Source organism: Bos mutus, chromosome 8 (assembly GCF_027580195.1).
Source record: "Bos mutus isolate GX-2022 chromosome 8, NWIPB_WYAK_1.1, whole genome shotgun sequence".
In the NCBI taxonomy this organism is placed as follows: Eukaryota; Metazoa; Chordata; class Mammalia; order Artiodactyla; family Bovidae; genus Bos; species Bos mutus.
The window spans coordinates 8,744,932-8,767,894 of record NC_091624.1 but is presented as its reverse complement, the minus strand read 5'-3'; the positions used below and the strand labels follow the sequence as shown (position 1 = coordinate 8,767,894).

Here is a 22,963-nt window from a genome sequence, read left to right as displayed (position 1 = left end):
TTTTTCTTTATTCTTCTGGAAAGAACTCACATTGAATAGAATTTTCATTTCTGCCTCTAGTGCTTTTTAGAGTTGCTGTGAGTATAAATAAAATGTGTGAGCCCGCCAAACCTGCTAACCTCTTCTTTTTTCCTTCTTGATCAAGGTACTGACTATTCACATGTAGAATTTTAGAAGTATTAATCTTTAGAGGTAGAGGTACCACTTCTCCATTATACCCTGCATAGCTTGAACATTTGACCAAAGAACACGGAAGTATATCTCTGGATAAAACATAACAGGCAGAAAGAAGGATCTTTGGAATTTGAAGAAAAAGCAATGATTGTAATGATTATCTTAATGACAATAACGAAAATGTTACTTGCTCTCATTAGCTCAGCCCTTGCTATGTGCCAGGCCCTCCCTATGGGCTTTCCATGAATCATCTCATTCAATCCTCACAACACTATTAGGTAAGTGGCATCATGCTCTTTTTGCATAAACATTTAGCCATGATCACAATCACAATCATCCAGTCTATAATCAAGAGTCATGATTCAAACCCAAGCTTGTCTGCATGCAAATCTCTAATAATTTCCCAGCCCTGTGAGAAGAGGAACAGAGAACTTTTCTCTAGTCTCTCCCATTTATATATGGTACCTGTTGTTGCTATGGCAGTGACTGGCTGGGATCGCCTTCCACTGCTTATTCCATAGAGCTCAATTTCATATTCAGTGGCCTCTCTGAGACCTGTAATGTCCCTGGTTCGTTCGGGGGCAAGGAGGGTTATCTCCAGTGGCTCGGACTGCTTTTTGGTATCTCTGATTTTGAGAACAAAACTGTCGAAGACTCCTTCATCAGCTGTCCAGGACAGACGGAACCCATCTGGGGTGGCATCTGAAACCAGAAGGTTGTCAACTTCCGGCTCGGCTTCTAGAAGGGAAGAGAATGGTGGAAGGAGGAGAGAGAAGATCACTCAGCAGCCTGTGCCATAGTCTCTCTGGTGGGGGTATTGATATGCAGCCGTGTCCCGGCTCTCAGAGTGAGAAGTGTCCTGAGGTACCGAAAATAAAATGATTCAACATGGACATGTCCAGTAGGTCGAGGAGAGGAGAAAGAGAGTTGATACATTCAGTACAAGTCAAGTGGGTGCTTACATGTGTGAGTTTTGTCTAAAAGCAATTCTGTAAATCCACATCTGGACTCAGCAAAGACCCCTTCCCTGCATTATTAAACAATTTCAAAGCCAGTAACTTGTTTACATTTGCTCTCTGTCTGCCAGTGGCTGAACGCCCATGTCTGCGAGACCTTCTTCTTTTCTTTTTGCAAAGACAAATAAACCAGCATTAACGATCTGTAGAGCTGCCCACGATGATACGGCTGATTATATTTCCCTTGATCTTGAGCATTTGGCTTTTAAAACATTATAAATGTTATGCTCTTTTTCTTGGAGCTGCTATACTAAAGGAGGCTCCTACTCTTGACTGGCTTGCTTTTTGTTAACCATTCAGTAAGTGTTCAGATGGTAGAACCAAGACTTGGAACCTCTTGTACTACATACTTTAGACCCAAAGTTGTGATCTTGGATTGGCTTAACTAGACAAAACTCAGTGTCAAGGTAGATTTAGACCTGAGTTTCCCAAAGTACACTCAGAGCAAACTGTACCTGTTTGATCATCATTCATTGTCAAATAAATGTGGGAAAATTTCCTGGGTAAGCCCCTCTTGGAGAGAAGCATGCACTTTACAATGTTCTCTAGAGACTTGTGGTCAAGGATCTGTAACTCAGTGTTTCAGAAATTTATTTGAACATGGAACTTCTTTATTAAGTAGGACCTCTGAATATGGAGTTAGTCCCCTCTAGAAAGACTTTGGGAAACACAGATTTTTGACTGTTAAAGTTGTTCATGCTATATTTCTCTAGGAATTATGAGTATGCTGAAAATTATGGATTTAGTCTGTGTTGAAGAATCTCAATGATATTAGTGTTTACCAGTATAAGTTCACAGTTGGTTTTCCAATGACAAGCCCACCTGGCAAGTTTGGCAAGACCACAGTTGAGGCTTTGAGATGACAAATGCAGTAAATAAGTTTTTGAAATATACTCCTTGGTATATTTCTCTTGAGAAGGCTGAAACGTAGCTGGGGACCAGCCGGATGAACACAGAGGAGGGTAACACACAAGAGCTACAGACAAGATGCGGTCAAAGGATTCGGGACACCTAGTGGAGACATTTCGACCTTCTCGTTTCTGGAGTGGGAGGAAAGGAGCACTCGTTAGAGACGTGAGACGAGAGACAGTGCTGGGGGTGGGGGTGGGGACACAAAGACTAGGCCACATCTATGGATTAAGTAGGAAATATGGACAAGAGTGTTAAAACCATGGCGGTCTCATAGAAGGATTACATGGAGGGAACTGGGAAGAGGAGAAAATGGCTCACTTGAGCCAAAATACCTGTAATAATCTCAGCCCTCAAGGGCTTGGTTTGGTGCCCTTGGGTGAAGCCAGAGACCATGACCTCATAGCCAATGCCAGTTATAAGGCCTCTGAGCTCCAGCTTCCTCTGGGTTCCTGAAAGGGTGAATTCCTGGGGGTCCAGCAGCTTCCCAGAATCCACCACCGTGACTAGGAAGCTGTCAAAGGCATTCTCCGATGCCATCCAGGAAACTGTGAACCCGTAGGGATTAATGTCGGAAATGGTTAGGTTTTCCAGAAGGGGCAGGGCCTCTGAAAGAAGGGAGGGGTGAAAAGAACTCAGGTTAGCGGCGCTGACTCTGCCAGGACAGCACAAGTCTCCACAAAAACTGATGAGATGCACAATCAATCATCAAATGTGTTAATGTGCTCAGAAAATGCATTTTTGGTAAGAGCTTATCAGTTGCCAGGTGCCGTTGTCTTGTGTAGATCTCTTAAGTCTCTGAGATGGACGTCATTCCCACGATACAGGTAAGAAAGCCGAGCTTCAGAAGAAGTTGACTGACTTGGCCAAAGTCGCAGGGCTAGTATGTGACAGCACAAGGCTCTAGCTGGGTCTGACTCCAAAGGCCATGGATTTTTCCCAAGAAAACTGAATATCTTGTAATGGGTTTGGACTCCTTTGTCTATTTCCCACTAACTTATGGTCTTGAAGAAAATCAGCTTATTTATTTTTAAAACATACTCCCTTTTTAGTGTATTTTATATGTTTTTATTCCACTGCTAGATCTTATTTAGCATTAAGTTGACCAGGCCAGTTAGTGATGTATATCCTCACCAGCTGAGATAAAGGGATGAGGTAAGATTTTCTTGTGTGTCCAAATTTAACCAATTATGATTATGGCATATACTAAGATTTGTTAATTTTGTTTTCCTGGATAAAGGTAGGATCTTCAGTAAATTCTGTCATTATTTGTTCATTCAGTCACCAAACATGTGTCTCTGGTCCTCTTATTCCATAGGTACCAAAGGGTCTTTTTCCACATTGGAATTCCCCACAGGAGTGAGCTTGTATCAACTGAACTTCTGTTAATAATTCTCAACTGACAAGGCTTCACATCCATTATCCTATTGAACCCTCATAATGACACTGTAAGTAGATATTACTATCCTCTCTTCGCACCTATGACAACACAGTAAGCAGAGAGGTCAGGGATTTCTCCATGACCCAGTAGTAAAGGGACTTCCCAGGTGGTGTAGTGGTAAAGAACCCGCCTGCCGATGCAGGAGACATAAAAGTCATGAATTCAATCCCTGGGTCAGGAAGATCCCCTGGAGGAGGGCCTGGCAACACACTCCAGTGCTCTTGCCTGGAGAATTCCATGGACAGAGAAGCCTGGAAGGGTATGGTTCATGGGGTCACAAAGAGCTGGGCACGACTAGACGACTCAGTGAGCGACATATCCACTAGGTGGCTGAGCTGAGATCCAGCCTAGGTCATCTGACGCCAGGTTCAGTGTTTTTTCCATACCCTAAGCCAAAGTCTAATTAGTCAACCCCATTGGTGCTGGCAAGACCTGAGGCGTGAGCAGGGGCGCTGGAGAAGGCCCAGGGCCTTCCCTCCAGTAAAACGAAACACAGCAAGAGTGCATGTGTTTATTTTTATCAGAGCGGGTACGGGGGGTGGGAATTCCATGGCCAAGGGTGCTTTAGCCACATCTAGTTTAGAGCCTGTTATTTCACTGAAGCTAAATGGAAACATTCAAAGAGATAAATGACCTTATACTAATGCCCAGAGTCTAATACGTGGAATGTAAAGGAAAACGTTTTAAAAAGACATGTGTGGTGACTGAATGAACAAGTGAATGAATGCCCTCACCCCTTAAGCAGAGATTAAATTTTGTCACAGCTTGGATTTCCTGTACTTATTTTGAACTGCGTGGTGTTTGTCTTGAGGCTTTAAAAAAAAAAAAAAAGATCTACTCTAAATCATAACTCTATCAAAGGCAAAGATGAAATCACATACACTGTGCTGACAGGCTCCTTTGTCTGCAAGACAAGGGTCTCAAATTCTGCTGCAGAACTTTGTTTGGATACGTGGCGCCTTTCTCTGATAACTGGCCTCCGTGAACTTCCAGGCCATCAAAGCAGAGAATTCCAATGAACAGGAGGGCATTCAGGCTAATTAGTCCATCAAGGGCTAGCTATTTATAGTCCCTCGTGTTCAGGGTTTTTTTTTAATTTCTTTTAAAAATATGCTTCTTTTAAACTGCAGAGTCTTTTCACATCCAGGATTAGCTGAGACAATATTGTAACTGGATCCAGGATTCCCTAAACCAGCTCTCCCAGCCCCTTTTTCTTCTCTCTGTTCTGTGGGAGACCCTGCAAGAAGCTACAAGTAAGGGCCTGAGGATCTGCATCAGGGCATACTTTCCCTCCGGGGCAGTGAAGTTCTCAGTCATCTGTCTGTCTGTTCCTTGCCCTGCCCCACTAAGGAATGACCATGTTCTGCATTTGAAGACAGGACAGTTGAATTCACATTAGACAACTGTACAGAAAACATTACTTCTCTTTGATCTTACAGTAAAAAAAAAACGTAGTGTTCTCTTAAAAATAATAGGAAAAGTCATGACTGCCAGATCTATTGTTTCTATCTAGGCTGTTGCTTTTATTTATTTATTGTATTGTTGTTGCTGCTTATCTTTAAGAACCTACTTTTCTCATACTGTTGGGAGACAGAGGAAAGGACTCAGCATCTGTAAAATGCCGCCTGGATGCCAGGCAGTTACATTTCACCATATCCATTAAATCCTGAAACTGTCAGAGGTGCCTGTTAGTATTCTGTTTTCATATATGTGAGAGTGGGGTTTCAGAGAAGTTAAGAGCTGGTCAAGGTCATGTAGTTAAAAAGATGTGGGAGAGAATTAGAAACCACATAGGCCTGATCTCAAGATTCTCACTCTTTTAGGAAACCTATGCTGCCTCCAATTAAATACTTAGCTGATCTTATTGATATATCTTATTTATGTCAATAAACAGCAATTTATAGCAATTTGGACCTCAAGAGACGCCTGGTTTCATGTGAAAATCAGCCAGCAAAGTTGGTCTCCTAAAAATGATCATTAGTGGAAAGCAAGAGACTTCTAAATATTTTCTGAGGCTTTGCAGGTTAGAGATTTGGTAAATTGATACCCCTTTCAGCCTTTGCCATTGATTGAGGATAATTTCAGGAAAGGGAATAGAAAACCATTTCTTTATGTAATTCAAAGAGAAGAAGTCGAGTTCAATAAATAGATCGGGTATAATTAAAATTGGGATTTGTCTGCTCTAAGGTTGAACCTTCCTTAATCTGTTGTAGATGTCAATTTTAAAAAGTAACCCCTTTATGGAAGAAAAAGTAAATCATTTTATTTCTGGGGCAGGTAGTTTATGGGCTGCTTTACCTAGCATGATTTATGGGCAAAATTCCTGCCTTGGGCCATTACCAACTTAAAACTCACTCTCCAGCCAGAGTCTCCAAACTGTGAATCAGACAGCCTATAAAACTGGGCACAGAATTCCTTGGAAGCTTTATACGACTGTTGAGTCTACCATCTTCATTTCCTAAGAGTGGCTGTGAAGGGTCTCTCTTGGAAATAGCACTTGCTCTGTTTTCATGTAGAAGTTCACATATGGAATCAAGACTATACTGGGGGTTGAATTTCCCTTTAGAACGCCTATCCCCTTTCCTCCCTTCCCCAGTTTAGAATTCCGAACAAAACCAGAGCCTTTGAAAGAGTACCTGTCACGACAAAGGCAGTGAGGGGCCTGGTGGAGCCCCCAGCCCAGGTGGTCCCTGCCACACTAACGTCATAGCCAGTGTTCGCCACCAAGCCCGTGACGTGAGCGTGCTGTGCGTCTCCTGAGACTGTGAACTGCTGGGGCTCGTGCAGCGAGTGAGAATCGCTGACATTGATAACAATCTTTGCAAAAGGCCCAGCTTGAGTGGTCCATGACACGTTGAAGCTGTCAGGAGTGATATTGCTAAGGACTAGCGTGCCCAACTGTGGCTCTGGCTCTAGGGGGAAAGGAACAGGGGCAGAGAGAAAGAGAGACACATTATTAGAGGGAGCAGACGATTTCTCCAGCATGTAGCCATGGAACATGAAAGTATCAATCCCTCCAAATATTTGCTGAAAGGTAGCGTATCAAGCTTTGTCCACACCTGCATCGGTCATAAAGCTAGGAAATATACCAGTTTCTCTACAGGTGTGGATTTGCCTTTTTTTTTTTTTAAGTAGAGACGTGACCATTTGCTGGTCATGTATAAAGAAAAGTCAAGAAGCCATTATAGCAGTAGATAGAATTATTGTAAAGATGTATTAAGAGTACATTTTCTAAGGTATGTGATGGGACACTTAGCTCTGTGAGATGTTCCAAGACAAGATAGCTTCACATTATATTGAATAATATATCTCACCCTAGAGATTCTTGAAGTATACTAGCATTTTAAAGGAATGCCGGTTCTGTAAAGAAACCTACTTAATTTCATTTAGCCCAGCATTTCATAGCGCTACCCTGGTGGCTCAGATGGTAAAGAATCCACCTGAAATGCGGGAGACCTGAGTTTGATCCCTGGGTGGGAAAGATCCCCTGGAGGAGGGCATGGCAGTCCACTCCAGTATTCTTGCCTGGAGAATCCTCATGGACAGAGCCTGGCGGGCTACAGTCCATGAGGTCGCAGAGTCAGACACGACTGAGTGACTAAGCATAGCATTTCATTAACTTATTGATGAATGGATACCCTATCTGAGGAATAGTCTCTGAACATCTCAAGTTGCTGGTGTGCCACTGAGCATGTCTTAGAAAACGCTATTTTGGAATTTCCTGATTTAGTCTTTGATCTGTTTGGATTGTAGAAATTAAAGGTTAATATCCACACAAGAGAAATCCTTTGTAGTATTCAGAAACCCAAATGTATGCACCATGTAGAAAATCTACATCTCACTCTGAATACTATAAAGGTGAAGCTGTCTTCCACTCAAAAATCCCTGGTATATGTAAAAGTTAAAGGAAAACTTGAAGCTGGACTTTGTGTTTTCTGATATGAAATTCACTTATTGGTTAATTTGGAAAGATGGATGGTTCCACTAAGGTTAAGTTTCTCTTGTCGCTTAAAATCTAGATGATCTGTGATGAGAACAGCTTGTCTTTAATGTAGGGGGACTACAGTACTAGTTTCAGCTGAGACGTATGTGGTCTGGCCACCTAAGTGCACATTTATTAAATAATACTGACATTAAAATAAGTTCAACCCAGACGAATTTTAGAGAGAAGCGACAGTCCAGGATAATTGCGATACTAGGATTAGCATTTAGTGTTGGGAAGAAGCAAACTCTTTCTTCCAAGGACTCAGATATTGTTTTGCTGCAGCTCCAGGATTTGGAGGAAAGAAGGGGCTCATTTGGATAAACTTTAAGTGGACAACTGCAGAGCGTAACTCGAAGCCATGAAGTCTCGAAGGACAAATGGATCTGGCTCAGAGGCAGAGTGTAGCCAGAAGTAATGTCATGAGATTTCCTACTTAGCAATTAGATTGAGAAGTTAACGATGCTATAGCTTTCAGCTACAGCATTGGCAAATTACCTCAACCACAGAAAAAGTGAAATCCTCCGATGAATCTCTGTCTGCTTTTTCCTTATATGTTGCTGTGGAAGGAATCTCCTGAATTAAGGATGAATGTTAGGACTCTTCCTATGCTACCAGACGGAAACTGGCAATGCCGACACATTAACAATCATGCAGAATAAGACTTGGGTTTTCAAGGTCAGCTGAACCTCTAACTGTCTCCCAAAGGATGCAACCAAGCTGAAAAGTGAGATGCAAGAAGAAACTCAGAGAATGGTAGTGAGGGTCCAGTCAGCGTTCCATGCAAGCTAGGGATGTTTTTCTGTTACCACGTCTAACCCTTTGAAACAACTTCTTGGCATGCTGTCCCCTTCTGGGAAAAACAAACATTTCCAAAAACCTCATACTCCGAATGTTTACCGCATGCACCAAGATTTGGATAAGATGACAGATGAAAGGAAGACTCTGCCACTCTGTTATAGATATCAGTGGATGACAAAGCATGCTTGACAGAGTCAGTGTCAAAAAGAGCAGTCTCTAGGGAACACAAGCAAATAAAAGTTCTCAAGAACAAGATGAGACCACTGGGTCCTCTTGTGTGAGTCTCGGGTGTGCTTTGGGGTGTTTTTCTCTGCATGCTAGTAACACCACTTTTAAAAGCTTGGTGGAGAGAAAGAGAATGTGGATCTCTGTGACCAACAAGGGCATGCACACACTCCTTTAAACAAGACATGGGAAAACTGATTAGAAAGACCACAAGCAGATGATCATGTTCAAGAGCAGATCAGAGGATGGTTTAGAAATTCAACCAAGGCACGTTAGGTTAACTCTCTACAGACAATGCCAGATGTGAGCAGATATTTAGGAAAAAGAGGTCGACACCGAAGTTCCTTAATTTGGGGTGAGAGATTTTCTTTTAAAGTTCTAGTCGGGGTGGTTCTCTCAAATTTGAGAAGGATCTAGAGGAATAGAAGGGTGAAAAGTGGGTCGAAGGTGATTTCGGGGGGAATCCTCTTCAGAGGAAGTTCACCAGACAGTGAAGAGCCCATCATGGGAAATACCTGTGGTTGCTTGGACCATCAGGGTCTGAGCATGCTGCCTGCCAATCAGCCCGTGGAGGTGGGCAGTGTAATCAGAAGAAGCTTTGAGGTTGGTGATGACAAAGCTGCGAGACGCCGCAGGCAGAGAATGGACCACCGTCTCCTGGAGGGGGTCAGAATTCCTAACTTCTACAAGGAAGCTATCAAAGGCAGACTCCTGAGCTTTCCATGAGATGGCCACACTGCCCGAAGTCACATTTGAGACAGTGAGGTGGCTAAGGAGAGGCTCAGCTACTAAAGTGAGAAGAAAAAAAAGAAAATACAAACAGCATGTCAATGTAAAACTCTATTAGGTTAAAATCAAAACATGTAAGACTAAATCCATCAAGTTTTAACCTTTACCCTCTGATAAAGGAACTTGCCCTTTTTTGAAAACCAACTTGAGCCATGAGAAAGAAATACATGTGTTTGATTTCTGTAGGTTTTGATGAACTTTCATCTGGTTGGGATGAGAATGAGGTACTGCTGGCTAGCTCACTGTTTTTCCCGCGGTCCATGCTGATAACAATTTGTAGTCTCATGCAGAATGAGGACAGACCCTCCCTCAGCCTCGGGCAACTTAAAATGAGGGAGTTTGGATACTGCAATGTTAATCTTTTTCTTGAATTCTTCTAGAATATGGGAACATTTTTGTGAGAAGAAGAGAATCTCCTGTTTACTCCACAAATGACTTTTAATTTCAGTCTGTGATATCTAATTTTATCTGTCAGGAGAAGGCATTGTCCAAAAATGTGCTAAGAATGCTATTTTGAAATGGACAAGGCTCTCCTTGTTGAATTCACGTAGAATTGTCTTTTGCTGCATGCCAGAGAGCATCTCTGAGAGTGTGCATGTCACAGATAACACAGACTTGCTGAGGGCAGGTCACTCTTCAGTTAACCAAGTTCCATATATAAACACGCCTACTCTGTTTCTGCCATCTGCCATTCACTGTTCTGGGAGCAAGCCAGCATGTTCTGGTCTTTTCTTCTAGAGGTAGCCTTGGAATTGGGGTGGTCTGAATAGCGTGACTTCCTCCTACACTCCTCTGATGAATAACCTTTGTTGACTGTCCTCACTTTCCCAATTCAATTCCCAAGTCCTCATTCAATCATTGGAATATTGGGGTTTGGGGAACTCAAAGGCACTGGGAAGACAAAAGCCATCATATAACACGCAATATACTTTTTAAGACCTCTTTGACCAATATAGACATCTTCCCAAGTCAAGAACAGCTCTCATCAGAGGTTTTTCGTTACTGAGGAAGAGAATTCTTTTTTCCAGATTCAGCTTGGCAATCTGGGCCACACTATATATTATGCTGGAAATGGCTTGGTCAGTGATAAAGTAGGAAAGTCACCATGTGGGCTGCTGCTGGAAGAGAGGCATGGTCAACAGTGCTCCAGGCTAGTGTCAGGGAACAGTTGCTGCCCTGTGACCTGGGCTTCCGTGGGAGTGAAGGAGTGGCTTCATCCTGCAAAAAAGACTCCGGAGAGAGGGTGTTAGGAATGGGCGAATGTGCGTGTACCTGTGCTGGCCGTGGCACTGATGGTTTTGGTCTGCATGCTGGGAGCGAGTCCAGAGAGGTAGACAATAAAGTCATTACTAGGGCGGAGCCCTGAGATGTGGGCTGTTCGTTCAGCACCAGAGACGTTATATTCCATGGTCTCCAGGAACCTATTGGAATCAATAATTTCAACAGTAAAGGTCTCGAAGGCACCATCAGTAGCGGTCCAGGAGAGATTGAAACTCTCAGAAGTGATGTCGGAAACACTTAAGTTTCCAAGTTCAGGTTCTCTGGCTGAAAAAGGAGGGGTAGGAGAGAAGAAACAAATAAATCTGAATTAGTCACGGGCTTGGGTTTTAAGACTGTAGTTGTTAATAGCTGAGTAGAAAGATCTGCCAGTGCAGGGTCAGGGCAAAATGAAGCAACGAAGCAATGTTACCAGTCAGTGCCAATAGGAGAGAAAAGGGGGATTTGTTAAAAGGAAAAATGTAAAAAGGAAGGTATAGCAAGTAGATTTGCCTGCTCTGGAGCTGCCACACCTGATCAGGGCCTGCCTGAGATCTGGCCTGAGTGAGGAGACAGGCTCAGTGTTGGCGGCAGGAACTGCTCTGCCGAGGCCCCAGTGCTTCTGGGAGCCGCACCTCAGGGATGCTGGCCGTCCGTCAAAAGATACGAGTGCTGGCAGCTTTCAGCCTCTTAAATTGCACTCAGGAGACCATGTGCACTTGCTTCCCGCCAGCAGGCAGATATCCTCTGCTTTGAGGGAGTTCCCATCTATTCAGATGATGACTAAATAATTCTGATGCCATTCCCCTCCCACGGTGGTACCTTGAGGCTTCTGATTTTGTGACTTAAAGAGAACTGGCAATTTGTCAGTGTGATTCTTCGTACTTCTGACAAGGGCCAGCTGTTCTCAGATTCTGTTAAAATAGCTTGTCCTTTCTTAACTGCTTCTCCGGGGGCCAAGAAGGCTAGTATTGCCTTGCCAACGGAGAGAGCTGAGCCAGGATGAGGCCATCAGGCAGCCCTGTCCGGCCAAGAAGTAACATTTTGTCTCAATGCTTTTCTGAGCAACAGGAATAAAACATGCAGAGGGCAGGCAGGAGCAGGGTTTGCAAAGCTAGTATTGTCTCTCTAGCAGGGCAGGAGAAAGCTCTCCCTTCCCAAGAGATCTGATGAAATGCAGACCAGATGGAATTATGGCTCTTCCTCCCCACAGACCGACTCATCAGAAGCAAGCATGTTGGTATCATTATAAAGAAATAAAAAAACAAAAAACAAAACATAAAAATACTAAGAACACCCAAACCACAAGATCTACAGGAAAGATGAAAAGTGGTGGGTGATGTCTCTGCCTTCTGAGAGGGAATGGTTTATGGATGTTAGATAAAAGGGCCCCAGATCCATCCAGGGCAGCCTCAGCCCTAATTCTTAGGCATTTCAGGTCACCATTCATGCATCAGTTGTCTGTGCTGTATGTTTGTATCAGTAAGAGTTACTGAAATGGTGCAGGCTGAAAAGGAGAACCATGTTTTTAGTAGAATCAACTAGGACATAAAAGTTCACACGAAATTTAAGTTGCAATAATTATCGGAAAATGGGAAAGGCATATTCAAAATCAAACTAACCAGCCTCTGCTCAACTTCAGACCAATGGAGGCACAAACCAGGGCCAGGGGGGCTGTGCTCTTGAGCAAGGTCCAGGGAAACACTGAATGCTCTGTCATGGGCACAGACTGATGAGCACACTAAAATGCACCCTCCTGGGTCTGGGCGGAGAGTGCGCCATCCAAAGGCCAACAGTCCAGGAGCAGCTCTTCATTAAAAGAACAGAAAGGGCATCGGATCTTTGACATTCATAGCCTGGGACATTCATCGCTTCAAACACTGCTGTGTGTACTTCTGCTAATGAATGGCTTTTTCTTTGGTACAGTCTCCAGTCATAATTATGTGATTTTTTTTTTTCTTTTCTGGTCTAGCTATTTGCTAATTTTATGTTCTAACAATGACTCAGTATCTGAGAGAACTGCTCGGAGGAGGGTAATTCAGTTCTCTTATTACACTCAGTTCATTTTAGAGAAACATTTAAATTAAAACATTTCTTTTTAAATGCAAGAACCACGGTGCCCATATCCTTGAGGGATTAGGAATAGTAAAGCACCATTTTCAACTTGCAACAAAAAGACTCTAAAGTAAATAACATGTGCTCCACCAGAACTCACTTGTGGTAAGGTTGGCTTCTGGTTTCATCCAACCTCGAGGGAAGAGAACGGAGACCATCAAGCTGGCTCATGAAATGGAAAGCTGTCATTCAAAAGAGGTGCAGTTACAGGACTAGACAGGTAAGGTCTGGGAGAGGTTAGAGGTCAGAAAAGGCCACATTTGCACGTACATTCCTGAGATGTCAAAGGCATCTGGACCAAGGCACAGCCCACGGGCAGGCTCTGAGCATGCAAGTTCAGCAGCTAATGGGCACATGGGAAGGACTTAGGTATGGATGCAAGCTGACTCCTCGCACGATCTCTTGGAGAGAAATCACCCTGGACAGGGAGAACAAGGTACCTGTGGAGGCCTCAGCAGAGAGCACTGGGGTCCTATAGCCCCGGATCACCCCGTGGATGGTGACTCTGTAAGAGGTGGCGGCCTTCAGGCCCGGGATGTCCACAGCCCGCATGTTCCCGGGCACTGTGAGGTTCTGAGCCGCCTCCACCCTGTTGGCCTCCTGCGCCTGAATGACAAAGTGCTCAAAGGCCTGATCAGCTGCGGTCCAGTTGAGTCTGAGGCCATCCCAGCCAGCCTCAGTCACGACTAAGTCTCCCAGCTGGGGGAGCTCCGCTGAAGAAGGACAGAGAGGAATTTGTCAGTCCTGCCAACCAAACATGAGGAAGGAACGTCCCACAGCCCAGCTCTAGGGAAGACAGAAAGGGGCAAAAGGTTTTCTTGTGTTTGTGTGTGTGTGCTCATTCCTGATCTCAGGAAATTTCAGTTTGAACTGCGGTAACTGGCCATAGCTTTCTTAGGGAGATGAAGACGGTCACAAAGGGGATCATCTGTGTTGCTTATCCTTGACTTGGTGATGCCAATATTTCCCCGAATATTTTTAACCATTGACAACCCATGGGGAGGTCTCTGAGGATCATGCATGACTAGCACCTAAAAGGCCATGGAAAAGGTGGCATTGTGGGTCAGGGTAAGGGAAGTAAGAATTGGTTAAAAGTATAGGGACTTCCCTAATGGCTCAGATGGTAAAGAATCTGCTTGCAATGCAGGAGACCTGGGCTCCATTCCTGGGTCAGAAAGATCCCCTGGAGGACGAAATGGCAACCCACTCCAATGTTCTTGCCTGGAGAATCCCAGGGACGGGAGAGCCTGGTGGGCTGCCATCTATGGGGTTGCACAGAGTCAGACACGACTGAAGCGACTTAGCAGGAGCAGCAGCACGTGTATCCTCCTGTATACTTTAAAAATCGTCTCTAGATGACTTATAACACCTAATGCAATGTAAATGCTAGGTATGTAGTTACCAGCACATGGCAAATTCAAGTTTTGCTCTTTGAAGCTCCCCGGAATTCTTTCCCCTAATATTTTTGATATTGGTTAGTTGAATTTGAGAATGTGGAACCCACGGATATACAGATGTTTTGATGTTCCTCCTTGGAACTTCTTGGTCACATGGGAGAGAATTCCCTGCTTCATCTCATTACTGAACAAAGAGAGGAGAGATCCTCTCTTTGCTGGCCACAGGGTAGCTGACTGGGTGCACAAAGCATGTGCTGAATCAGGTTTGGACAAGTCTGATGTTGTATCTCCAGACTTTTCTCATCTGTCAGGGATCAAACTGTCCGTACTGAGTTCTTGGCTTGGCATGTTCCCTCCCAGCTTCTCCTGACAGCACTTTGTGTCTGAATGAAGAATGCTTGCTTCACAAATCAAGGCCCTGTGTGTGAAATGAGTGTCTACTCTTAATTAAAAGTGATTATGTTTTGCTCTGCAGATGGTGCAGAGCAGAGCACACCATTCATTTTTCTACAATGTAGGACAGGAGGCCTGGCGTGCTTCGGTTCATGGGGTCACAAAGAGTCGGACATGACTGAGCGACTGAACTGAACAATGTGGGAAGGAAATTTAATGTAGTCATTACTGATATAGAAAGTTTGCGTTCCAGATACGGAAAAACTCACTGCTACTCAGGATTAAATGTAATCTCCCAGCCTTTTTTTTTTTTTTTTTGAGGCTGAAGTGACCATGGATTCAAAGTCAGAAAAGACAATATCTGCAAGATTTCCATCAGAAAAAGTATGAGGTACCGGTTCTCAGGTATTCCAGGATTCGGTGCTAATGGGGCTCTGGGCAAACTGGACCTTTTGGAGGGGCTGCATTTAGACTGTAGAACTGGTCCTTTTATGGAAGAACTGGGTTGGAGACATGGGTGTGGAAGGCCCTCTCCTCCTTCCCAGCTCACCAAGAAGGGCTGTTCTTGGTGGGTCTCCTTGTAAGACTGCCCACGCAAAAGGAATTCTCCTGCTAAAGACACAAAGTTTATAAACTACAGATGTAGATCACCATACTCTGCTCTGAGATCTCATGTGTCCCAAAGGCCCCTTTTGCTCCTGTTTGGTTTGATAATATTTCAGGAAACACAGGCCATTGATAATCTGGCCAGGTAAAGTGTACTGCCACATAACTTTTCTTATACAGCTTCTAGCAAGGACCAGGTTTATTCAGTATATCTCAGCAAGAAAGACAATTCATTTAATTAGGTTATTTGGGTGGCATTAAAACACAGGGTGTGTAGAGAAGGGCATGGGCTTAGAGCCCAGCATAAAAACACTCCAGGCCAGAATACTGGAGTTGGTAGCCTTTCCCTTCTCCAGGGGATCTTCCCAACCCAGGGATCAAACCCAGGTATCCCTCATTGCAGGCAGATTCTTTACCAGCTGAGCCACAAGGGAAGCCCATAAAAACCCTAATCCCCCAAATCAGACCCATTTCTCCATGATCCTTTTAAAGCTGTTTCTAGCAACCTCATGACCAGCACAGTTTTCTGTAACAGATGGAGTTGCATATTTTCAGGGGACAAATTGAGATGAATTGTTTTTCCTCTCCAAACTGAATCTAAAACACTGAAGTCCAACATGACTGTCCTTTCTTGGAAATAGCCCTGCTTCAAGGATCTGCTAAGGAGAGAGAGACAGACTTGGCTAACTTCTGCATATGATGATAGACCATTTCAGAGTTTATTCTGCAGTGGTCTGACTACCAGATGGATGGCCATCAGTGACTCTGAGGCCACTAATGCTAAGATTTCTCTAGAAACTTCTGACCGTATTCTGTGTCACAACCCTGCTGTGTATGTTAATTATACTATGATGTGTTGCTATTGGATAAATTTAGCTATTTGCCATTCAAAATTTACTACAGAATGGGTGCCTTGCTAAGAACTCTCATCCATTACCTCATTTACTGCTCATGACAGTGTTCTGAGGTCAGAGTATTATCTCTGATTCAAAGGTGAGAAAAGAAGGCTCAGAGGTATAAAATGAGATACCCAAGGTTATTCAGCCAGTAAGGTGGAATTCCAACTCAGACCCTCTGGAGTTAGAGCTTGTGTTCATGCTGACTGCCAATAGCTTTGAGAGCAGTCCCTGACTCCTGGGGAATTTTCTCTATTCCAATGACAGGCTGGGGCCCCTGGCATAGGGAAGAGGGTTGTATACCTGTGATGACCTCCACAGCAAGGGGTTGAGTGCTGTGGTCCCTGACCTCGCCACGCAGGGTGATTGTGTAAGAGGTACCAGCCTTGAGGCCTGGAATCTCCACGGAGTGCTGGCTGCCAGGAACCGTGAGACTGTGAACTTCTTGGGGCTGGTCAGTCTCCCGGATCTTAATGACAAACCGTTCATAGATCCCATCGGGGCTGGTCCAGTGCAGTCTGAGGGCATCCCAGCTAACCCTGGTCACTGTGAGGTTCCCCAGACCTGGAACCTCCTCTGCATAAGGAGACAGAGTTGCCAAGTTACTAAAAAAAGGCAATGGCATTTTGGGATTCAGGTGAGATGGCACTGTGGCTGAGGTCGGGAGAGTTGTCTGGTTGGTATTGATCACAGATGTGTGATTTACAGCAGGTGTCAAGCACACTCTAGCTATTGGCACTGAAGCCAGGGCATTTCTAGTCAGCCTTTGTGTTTCATAGACAGTTCTCAGAATTGTTCACAACTTCCATTCTTGACATACAGATGGGGCTTCAGGGAGTTCTTTGGTGCATTCTTAAAATGAGCTCAGATCAATTTTTTTTCCCCCATTCGCCAAGTGTGCTTTCCAACTTCTTAGATAATACGGCTGAAACTTGCTTTGAAAGAAAAGTCACCTCTTAATTTATGCAAGAGAAGAGAACATGGAGCTTTCCACGGAATTGGCTCCCATGCTAGGACTAGGACCTGGCCAAACAAGGGACAGGACCTCTGGGTGAATCATGGCACTCCCCGCTGGGGCAGGAGCGGAGCCCAGTGTAGATGAGGGAAGAGCATGGATCCCTGTTAAGTGGGAGGAAGCAAGTTAGTGAAGCAGTCTAGAGTACCTGTTAAGGCTTCAACAGAGTGAGGGGCTGTGCTGAAGTCCCGAGTGACCCCACGGATGGTGATGCTATAGTGAGTGGCTGCCTTGAGCCCAGGCAGGTCCACGGACCTCAGCCCTCCCGGGACAGTGAGGTTCTGGGCTGCCTCCTCCTTGCCAGGCTCCTGCACCTGAATGAGAAACTGCTCGTAGACCCCTTCTGGAGCCGTCCAGTTGAGTTTGAGGGCCTCCCAGCCCACCTCGGACACCGTGACCTCTCCCAAGTGGGGAGTGTCTCCTGGAGAAGGACAAAGAACTCGTTTAATGATCAAATCACACACGCCAATCCAGGGACTCTGTAATGGAAAAGCAGGCCTGACGTTACTTTTTTAAAGGAATGTGACTTTCTTTAGAGAGCCATGCATCACACAGATTCCTAAATTTGAGAAATAGAGCCGACGGGGTGAGGTGTAGGAAAACATTTGTGATCTTATTTTATTAAGGAATTGCCTTCTCCTCCAGAAGACAAGAAGATTCTTATGATTATTTTTCCTTTTAGATCTAATGCCTTAGCCTCCTTACCCAGGAGGAAGCCTGTGAAGCCAAAAGGCCCTGCCATAGGGGCTCAGCACATAGTCCCCAGGCTGGGCGTTGCAGAGCCGGAAAGGCTGTGGTTCATATGACGGGCACTGTGAAAGCTGCTCCAGGAGCTGTGCAGCCTTATTTCTTCCCATTATCAAGCACCACAGTGCTATATCTTGGGGTATTCAAGTCTGTTTAAAAACGAGCTGCGTCTGATTATCCTTGGGCAGTTTCCTGTTGGGAAAAACAGAAGCTAGAGACAGAAAGGTAAGAGGTACCTGTGGAGGCCTCAGCAGACAGCACTGGGGTCCTATAGCCCCGGATCACCCCGTGGATGGTGACTCTGTAAGGGGTGGCGGCCTTCAGGCCGGGGACGTCCACAGCCCGCAGGTTCCCGGGCACCGTGAGGTTCTGAGCCGCCTCCACCCCGTTGGCCTCCTGCACCTGAATGACAAAATGCTCGTAGGCCTGGTCAGCGGCGGTCCAGTTGAGTCTGAGGCCATCCCAGCCAGCCTTGGTCACGGTGAGGTTTCCCAGTTCAGGGGTGTGGTCTGAATAATGACAGAGATGGCGTCCGTTAAACCGTGCCTAAAATGCTTTCCATTTGGGAACTCGGAAATGCAAACCCGCTTTGGGTGCGGAGGGGCTGTGGGGCCCGGTCTCATGCTTTACTCACCGGACCCCTGAGTCATGCTGTTGCCATCAAAACACTAGCAGGAAAGTCAATATAATACTTATTTTGCCTTGTTGCATATTGGAGTTTGTGTTTTGAAAATGTTTTTCCATTGACCAGCGTCCTGTGGATTTAGAAAGTGTTACACGTCTGTGTTAGCACTGCTCTAGGCTGCAGTTTCCATTTTGAGAAGCGTCTCTCATCCTAGGGGTGAGATCATAAAGAAGAGCCTTCAGCTGCTCCTCTTGGGATCCTTAGTCTGAGCTGGCCAGCCTGCTGTATTTTGAGAAAATTGGCTCCTCTTAGATTCCCTTCCTTTCTGTGCTTCCTCCATCTCCCTGGGAAGGCACGTTTCACAGTCTCTTTATGCTGGGATTTTTGTCAGTTTGTGGGGCTCAAATCAGTTTACATAAACCACTGTGGACAGATCAGAGATAAATTAATACGAGACAAGTAAGGCTGTCCCGAACAAAGAGCTGAGTCTCTGCAGAGCTCTTCCTCTTTGGACAGAAAGAAATGCCCTGGGAGAACAGTTATTAAGCTCAATTAAAGCTGAATTTGCTGTCTTTATTCATCTCTGGAATGAGCCTAAGTGGTCTTTGTATCACCTGGGAAGAGAGGATTTTATCTGGAAACATCCTCTAAACAACAGAGTAAGAACTGACTTGAGCTTATGTAAGTGAATACATTGTTTCTCTCCATATATACTTTATATTGCTGCTTATTTCAAATCAGCCTCCTGTGTCCATTAAAGCTGACTTCTCATTCAAAAATCTTAGCCTGCTGTTAGATTGAAGATATCGGTTCAGAAGGGAAAACGTTTCTTCTCCAGAATCTATTTGATTCAGACTTTTCTACTTTCTGGGGAATGTTCTTCCTGATTGTTCTAGTTTGGCAAAACCTGACACTACTTCAAATCCTGTTTGATCTACAACAGGGGACTGCTAGCTAGGATCTGAGGGTCAGATTCAGCCTGCTGCCAATTTGGTAATCAGTGAGCTAACAACACTTTAAAATTTTTCAAATGGTTACAAAAATCTAAAGAAGAACACTTCATGAAGATGAAATGTATGAGATTCAAATTTTGATGTCATAAGTAAAATGTCACTGGGACTCAGCCATGCCTCTGCATCCATGTTCTGCTCATGGCTGCTTATGTGCTGCAGTGGTGCAACAGAGGAGCTGAGACCCTATGGCCTGAAAAGCCTAAAACACTGACTGTCCTTGCAGAAAGTATATGCCGTACCTGACCTTGACTGTCATTCTTACGGACACTTCCTTTAGCCCAAATCTGTGTCCTGGAGCCCTTGTCCGAGACCACATAGCAGTTCTTAACCACACAAACATAGTCCAGGTGAGGAAGAGAGGGCTCCAAGCTCAAAGGGATGTATCTATCCATACCTCTGGGGAAAGAAAGGAAAAATGGTCAGCCATCTTTCAGCCCGTGGCCTCTGTGCAGCCGGGCGCAGTGCTCCAGGAGCAGCAATCATTCCCTTGAACTTGGACTTTCAGCACAACTAGCCTCAGGAGTGTGACCTTTTCAAATATGCCAAGAGCCCTCATCCGTAAAGAGACATGGGACAAAAACCAATCTAGGTCAGACTGCAAAGTTAAGGGAATCAATTCTGTGGCTCACAAACTCTCCTTTTTTATCCCACTTTCTTCTTTTTTCTTCTCCTGCTGTTGTCAAAACTGCTTGTCAGGGACTTAGTGGACATTGACAATTGATCCCCTTCATGTGAATTAAGTCTGTGTTTCCTCTCAGGTAACTGCTTTTTAAGCTCTCTCTCTAAATTATGACATAAAATATATATTTTTTTCCCCATGGAAGAACTTTCAGATACCAGGTTGCAAGAGATGTGGGGAGAATTACCTAATCGGGAAAGGGAGGGTTACAGATTGTCTATTAAGCTGTTGCAGTAAAGATGATTGGAAAGAGGAGATCCACCTTAGAAAATGTCTCTTTCTCATGAGAACCATCTTTTCTCTTTGCATCAGCTTTTGTACATGCTTCAGATACTATTATACAATGTCCCTCATATTCTGCTTCATCGCTTGGCACAGCTGATAGACTAATTTTCATATAATGTCATGTTGCTCAGCAAATGATAATAGTCATAATAGTCCACCAAAATTTTTGGCTATTGGTGCCCTACCCAAAACACTTCACTAAACAAATGCCTGACACAAAAGTAATAGTGTAATTCCAATGAATAAAATCAGTAGTTAAAATAAAGGGAGGTGGGAAAGAATTATGAAAAGAGAGGGAATGCTATGAATAAAAATACGGCAAGCAACACTTGAGATGGAGACCAAGAGGCTTCATGTAAATGCGGACTCTGCATTTCAACAGCAAATGACACACTTGTGGGCTTACTGCCCCAGAAGCCCAGGGTTTCCGTTGTATATTCCACACTGAATTTCTTGGCCTTTCTTTATGAAAAGGCTGTTGTCTTTTTCCTTACAGCTGTGCACTGGCATCTACCCTCTGAACAATGTCAGTGGGCCTGGGAAATCAGAATTTCAAAATCCCATTTCTGGGCTCACGGTGAGTTGACCAGCTGGCCTGGAGGAATTTCTGGCTGTGCCAACTTTAAATCTTTAGATTTCTACCATCATGTAGATCGTCATTACCAAGTGCTGACTGATGAGGCTTCCACTTTTAATGCTCACTCATGGGAAACAGTGATTCTCCTACAGCAGCAGAATGGCCAAATTCAAGCCTGAGGACCACCCAAGGGAGATTAAATTGTTTTGATCTCCTCTTGTAAAGTTAATGGAAATTCAAAGCTTTGCCTGCTCTAACAGTTTTGGGGGACTGAACACTGTCAAGAACGAAACCCAAGCCCCTTAGCATGATCTTCACTGCCCTTTGTAGAAGATACTGATGATGTCCGTGACCTTGAACCCTGTTTTCCAGCTCCATCATACAGCAGACTGTATGGCTGGCGTTGCACTAACAAAGTTTCTCATGTTTTTGAACTTGCTACATGCTGTTCCTCTAGCTGAAAATGTCATCACTCCACTTGCCCAATTTTTGTTTCTTTTTGAAGACTCGGTGAAGTACCAGCTCTCCCAAGAAGCCTCCTCTGATACCCTGCCTTCACTTTGCTCAAGTCTGGGATGGGTATTTGCCTCCGTGCTCCTGTAGCTTCCCACACTTGCCTCTAAACAAACTAGTCACAGTCTTATAATTTTGGTTTCCATTCTCTCATTCTCATTGCAGTATGCATCATTTCCTGACGGGAGGGGTTGTGTCCTTCTGTTCTTTATGCCAGTGCTGCCTGACCCATGGCAGGTAAGAAATAAATATTTGTTGGATGGATAAATATTTGACTAAATTTCAGTTTGCTCCATGAGAAAAATCAAAGAGGCCAATTAGAGCAGAGTGTTCTCTGTTACTTCCAGCTGTTTCTAAAAACAAAATTCCACCTCTCTGCTCCCCCAGACCCTTGAGAATTATGGGGGTATCGCTGTTGAGTTTTACATGGTGTGGAAAGATGCTTTATTGGCCTTGTGTATCTGCATATTCTCCTGGCTTTATGTCCCTTACTGCTCACAGCAAATCATGGCCTCCACTTCAAGCAGGGTTTTGTTGAGTTTGTTAGACTACAGATGCTGGGTATGGGACACACACTTGGCACACACTCATTTGTGCTAACAGGGATGTGTGCATGCTGAGATGCTCCAGTCGCGTCTGACTCTGTGCGACCCTATGGACTGTAGCCCGCCAGGTTCCTCTTTCCACGGGATTCTCCAAGCAAGAATCCTGGAGTGGGTTGCCATGCCCTCCTCCAGGGGATCCTCCCAACGCAGGGATTGGATCTGCATCTCTTAGGTCTCCTGCGTTGGCAGGCAGGTTCTTTACCACTAGTGCCTTTTTTCTTTCCTTCCTTTATTCCCTCTTTCTTTCTCCCTCCCTCCTATCTTTCCTTCTTTCTTTCCTCCCAGTTTTATTCAGAGTAAGATTAATTATGGAGCGGGAAACGGTAGCCCATTCCAGTATTCTTGCCTGGAATATCCTGTAAACAGAGGAGCCTGGTGGGCTGCAGTTCATGGGGTTGCGAAGAGTCGGACACGACTGAGCACAAGCTTAATTAAAGACTCCAGGAGAACGGCTTCCTTTCCCTTAACTCTTAAGGGAGAGAATTTGGGCTGTTGCTGCAGGGGTGAAAGCAAAAGACCAGAAGATTCAGTGGAAATACTGCCTCTGGAGGAGCTGGGGTCCCCAGAGGCTCCTGAAGCCTGTGCCACGTATTCAAGGCGCTGGGGTTGCAGCACTGAGTAAGAGACAGTCCTTACATTCTGGTCGGAAGTAGGAGGCAGGCCATGGAGCAAGGCGTGGCAACCCACTCCAGGAATCTTGCCTGGAGAATCCCATGGACAGAGGAGCCTGGCGGGCTACAGTCCACCATAGGGTCTCAAAGAGTCGGAGATGACTGAAGCGACTTGGCACACATGCACACAGGAGGCAGGCCATAGATAAGTAAACCAAAGAGTGAGTGCTATCAGGCCAGGCAAGTGTCCTGAGGAACTCTGGAGCAGCCTGAAGGGGTGAATGAGGACAGG

At 44.8% G+C, this 22,963-nt stretch overlaps 1 protein-coding gene across 8 annotated transcripts in view; it reads right to left on the bottom strand.

Annotated features, from left to right (window-relative positions):
* TNC (tenascin C) overlaps positions 1 to 22,963 on the bottom strand; it is a 102,397-nt gene that overhangs the window by 29,199 nt on the left and 50,235 nt on the right. Inside the window, exons 11-19 of one of the 8 annotated variants that reach the window (XM_070375022.1) lie at positions 18,000 to 18,272; positions 17,165 to 17,437; positions 16,305 to 16,577; positions 13,150 to 13,422; positions 10,610 to 10,882; positions 9,064 to 9,336; positions 6,177 to 6,452; positions 2,435 to 2,707; positions 640 to 912 (exon numbers count right to left, since the gene is read on the bottom strand). In XM_070375022.1, coding sequence (XP_070231123.1) covers positions 640 to 912; positions 2,435 to 2,707; positions 6,177 to 6,452; positions 9,064 to 9,336; positions 10,610 to 10,882; positions 13,150 to 13,422; positions 16,305 to 16,577; positions 17,165 to 17,437; positions 18,000 to 18,272 — 2,460 coding nt within the window. The remainder of the gene's footprint in view (positions 1 to 639; positions 913 to 2,434; positions 2,708 to 6,176; positions 6,453 to 9,063; positions 9,337 to 10,609; positions 10,883 to 13,149; positions 13,423 to 16,304; positions 16,578 to 17,164; positions 17,438 to 17,999; positions 18,273 to 22,963) is intronic. The other 7 variants (XM_070375024.1, XM_070375023.1, XM_070375025.1 and 4 more) reach the window with 7 other exon arrangements.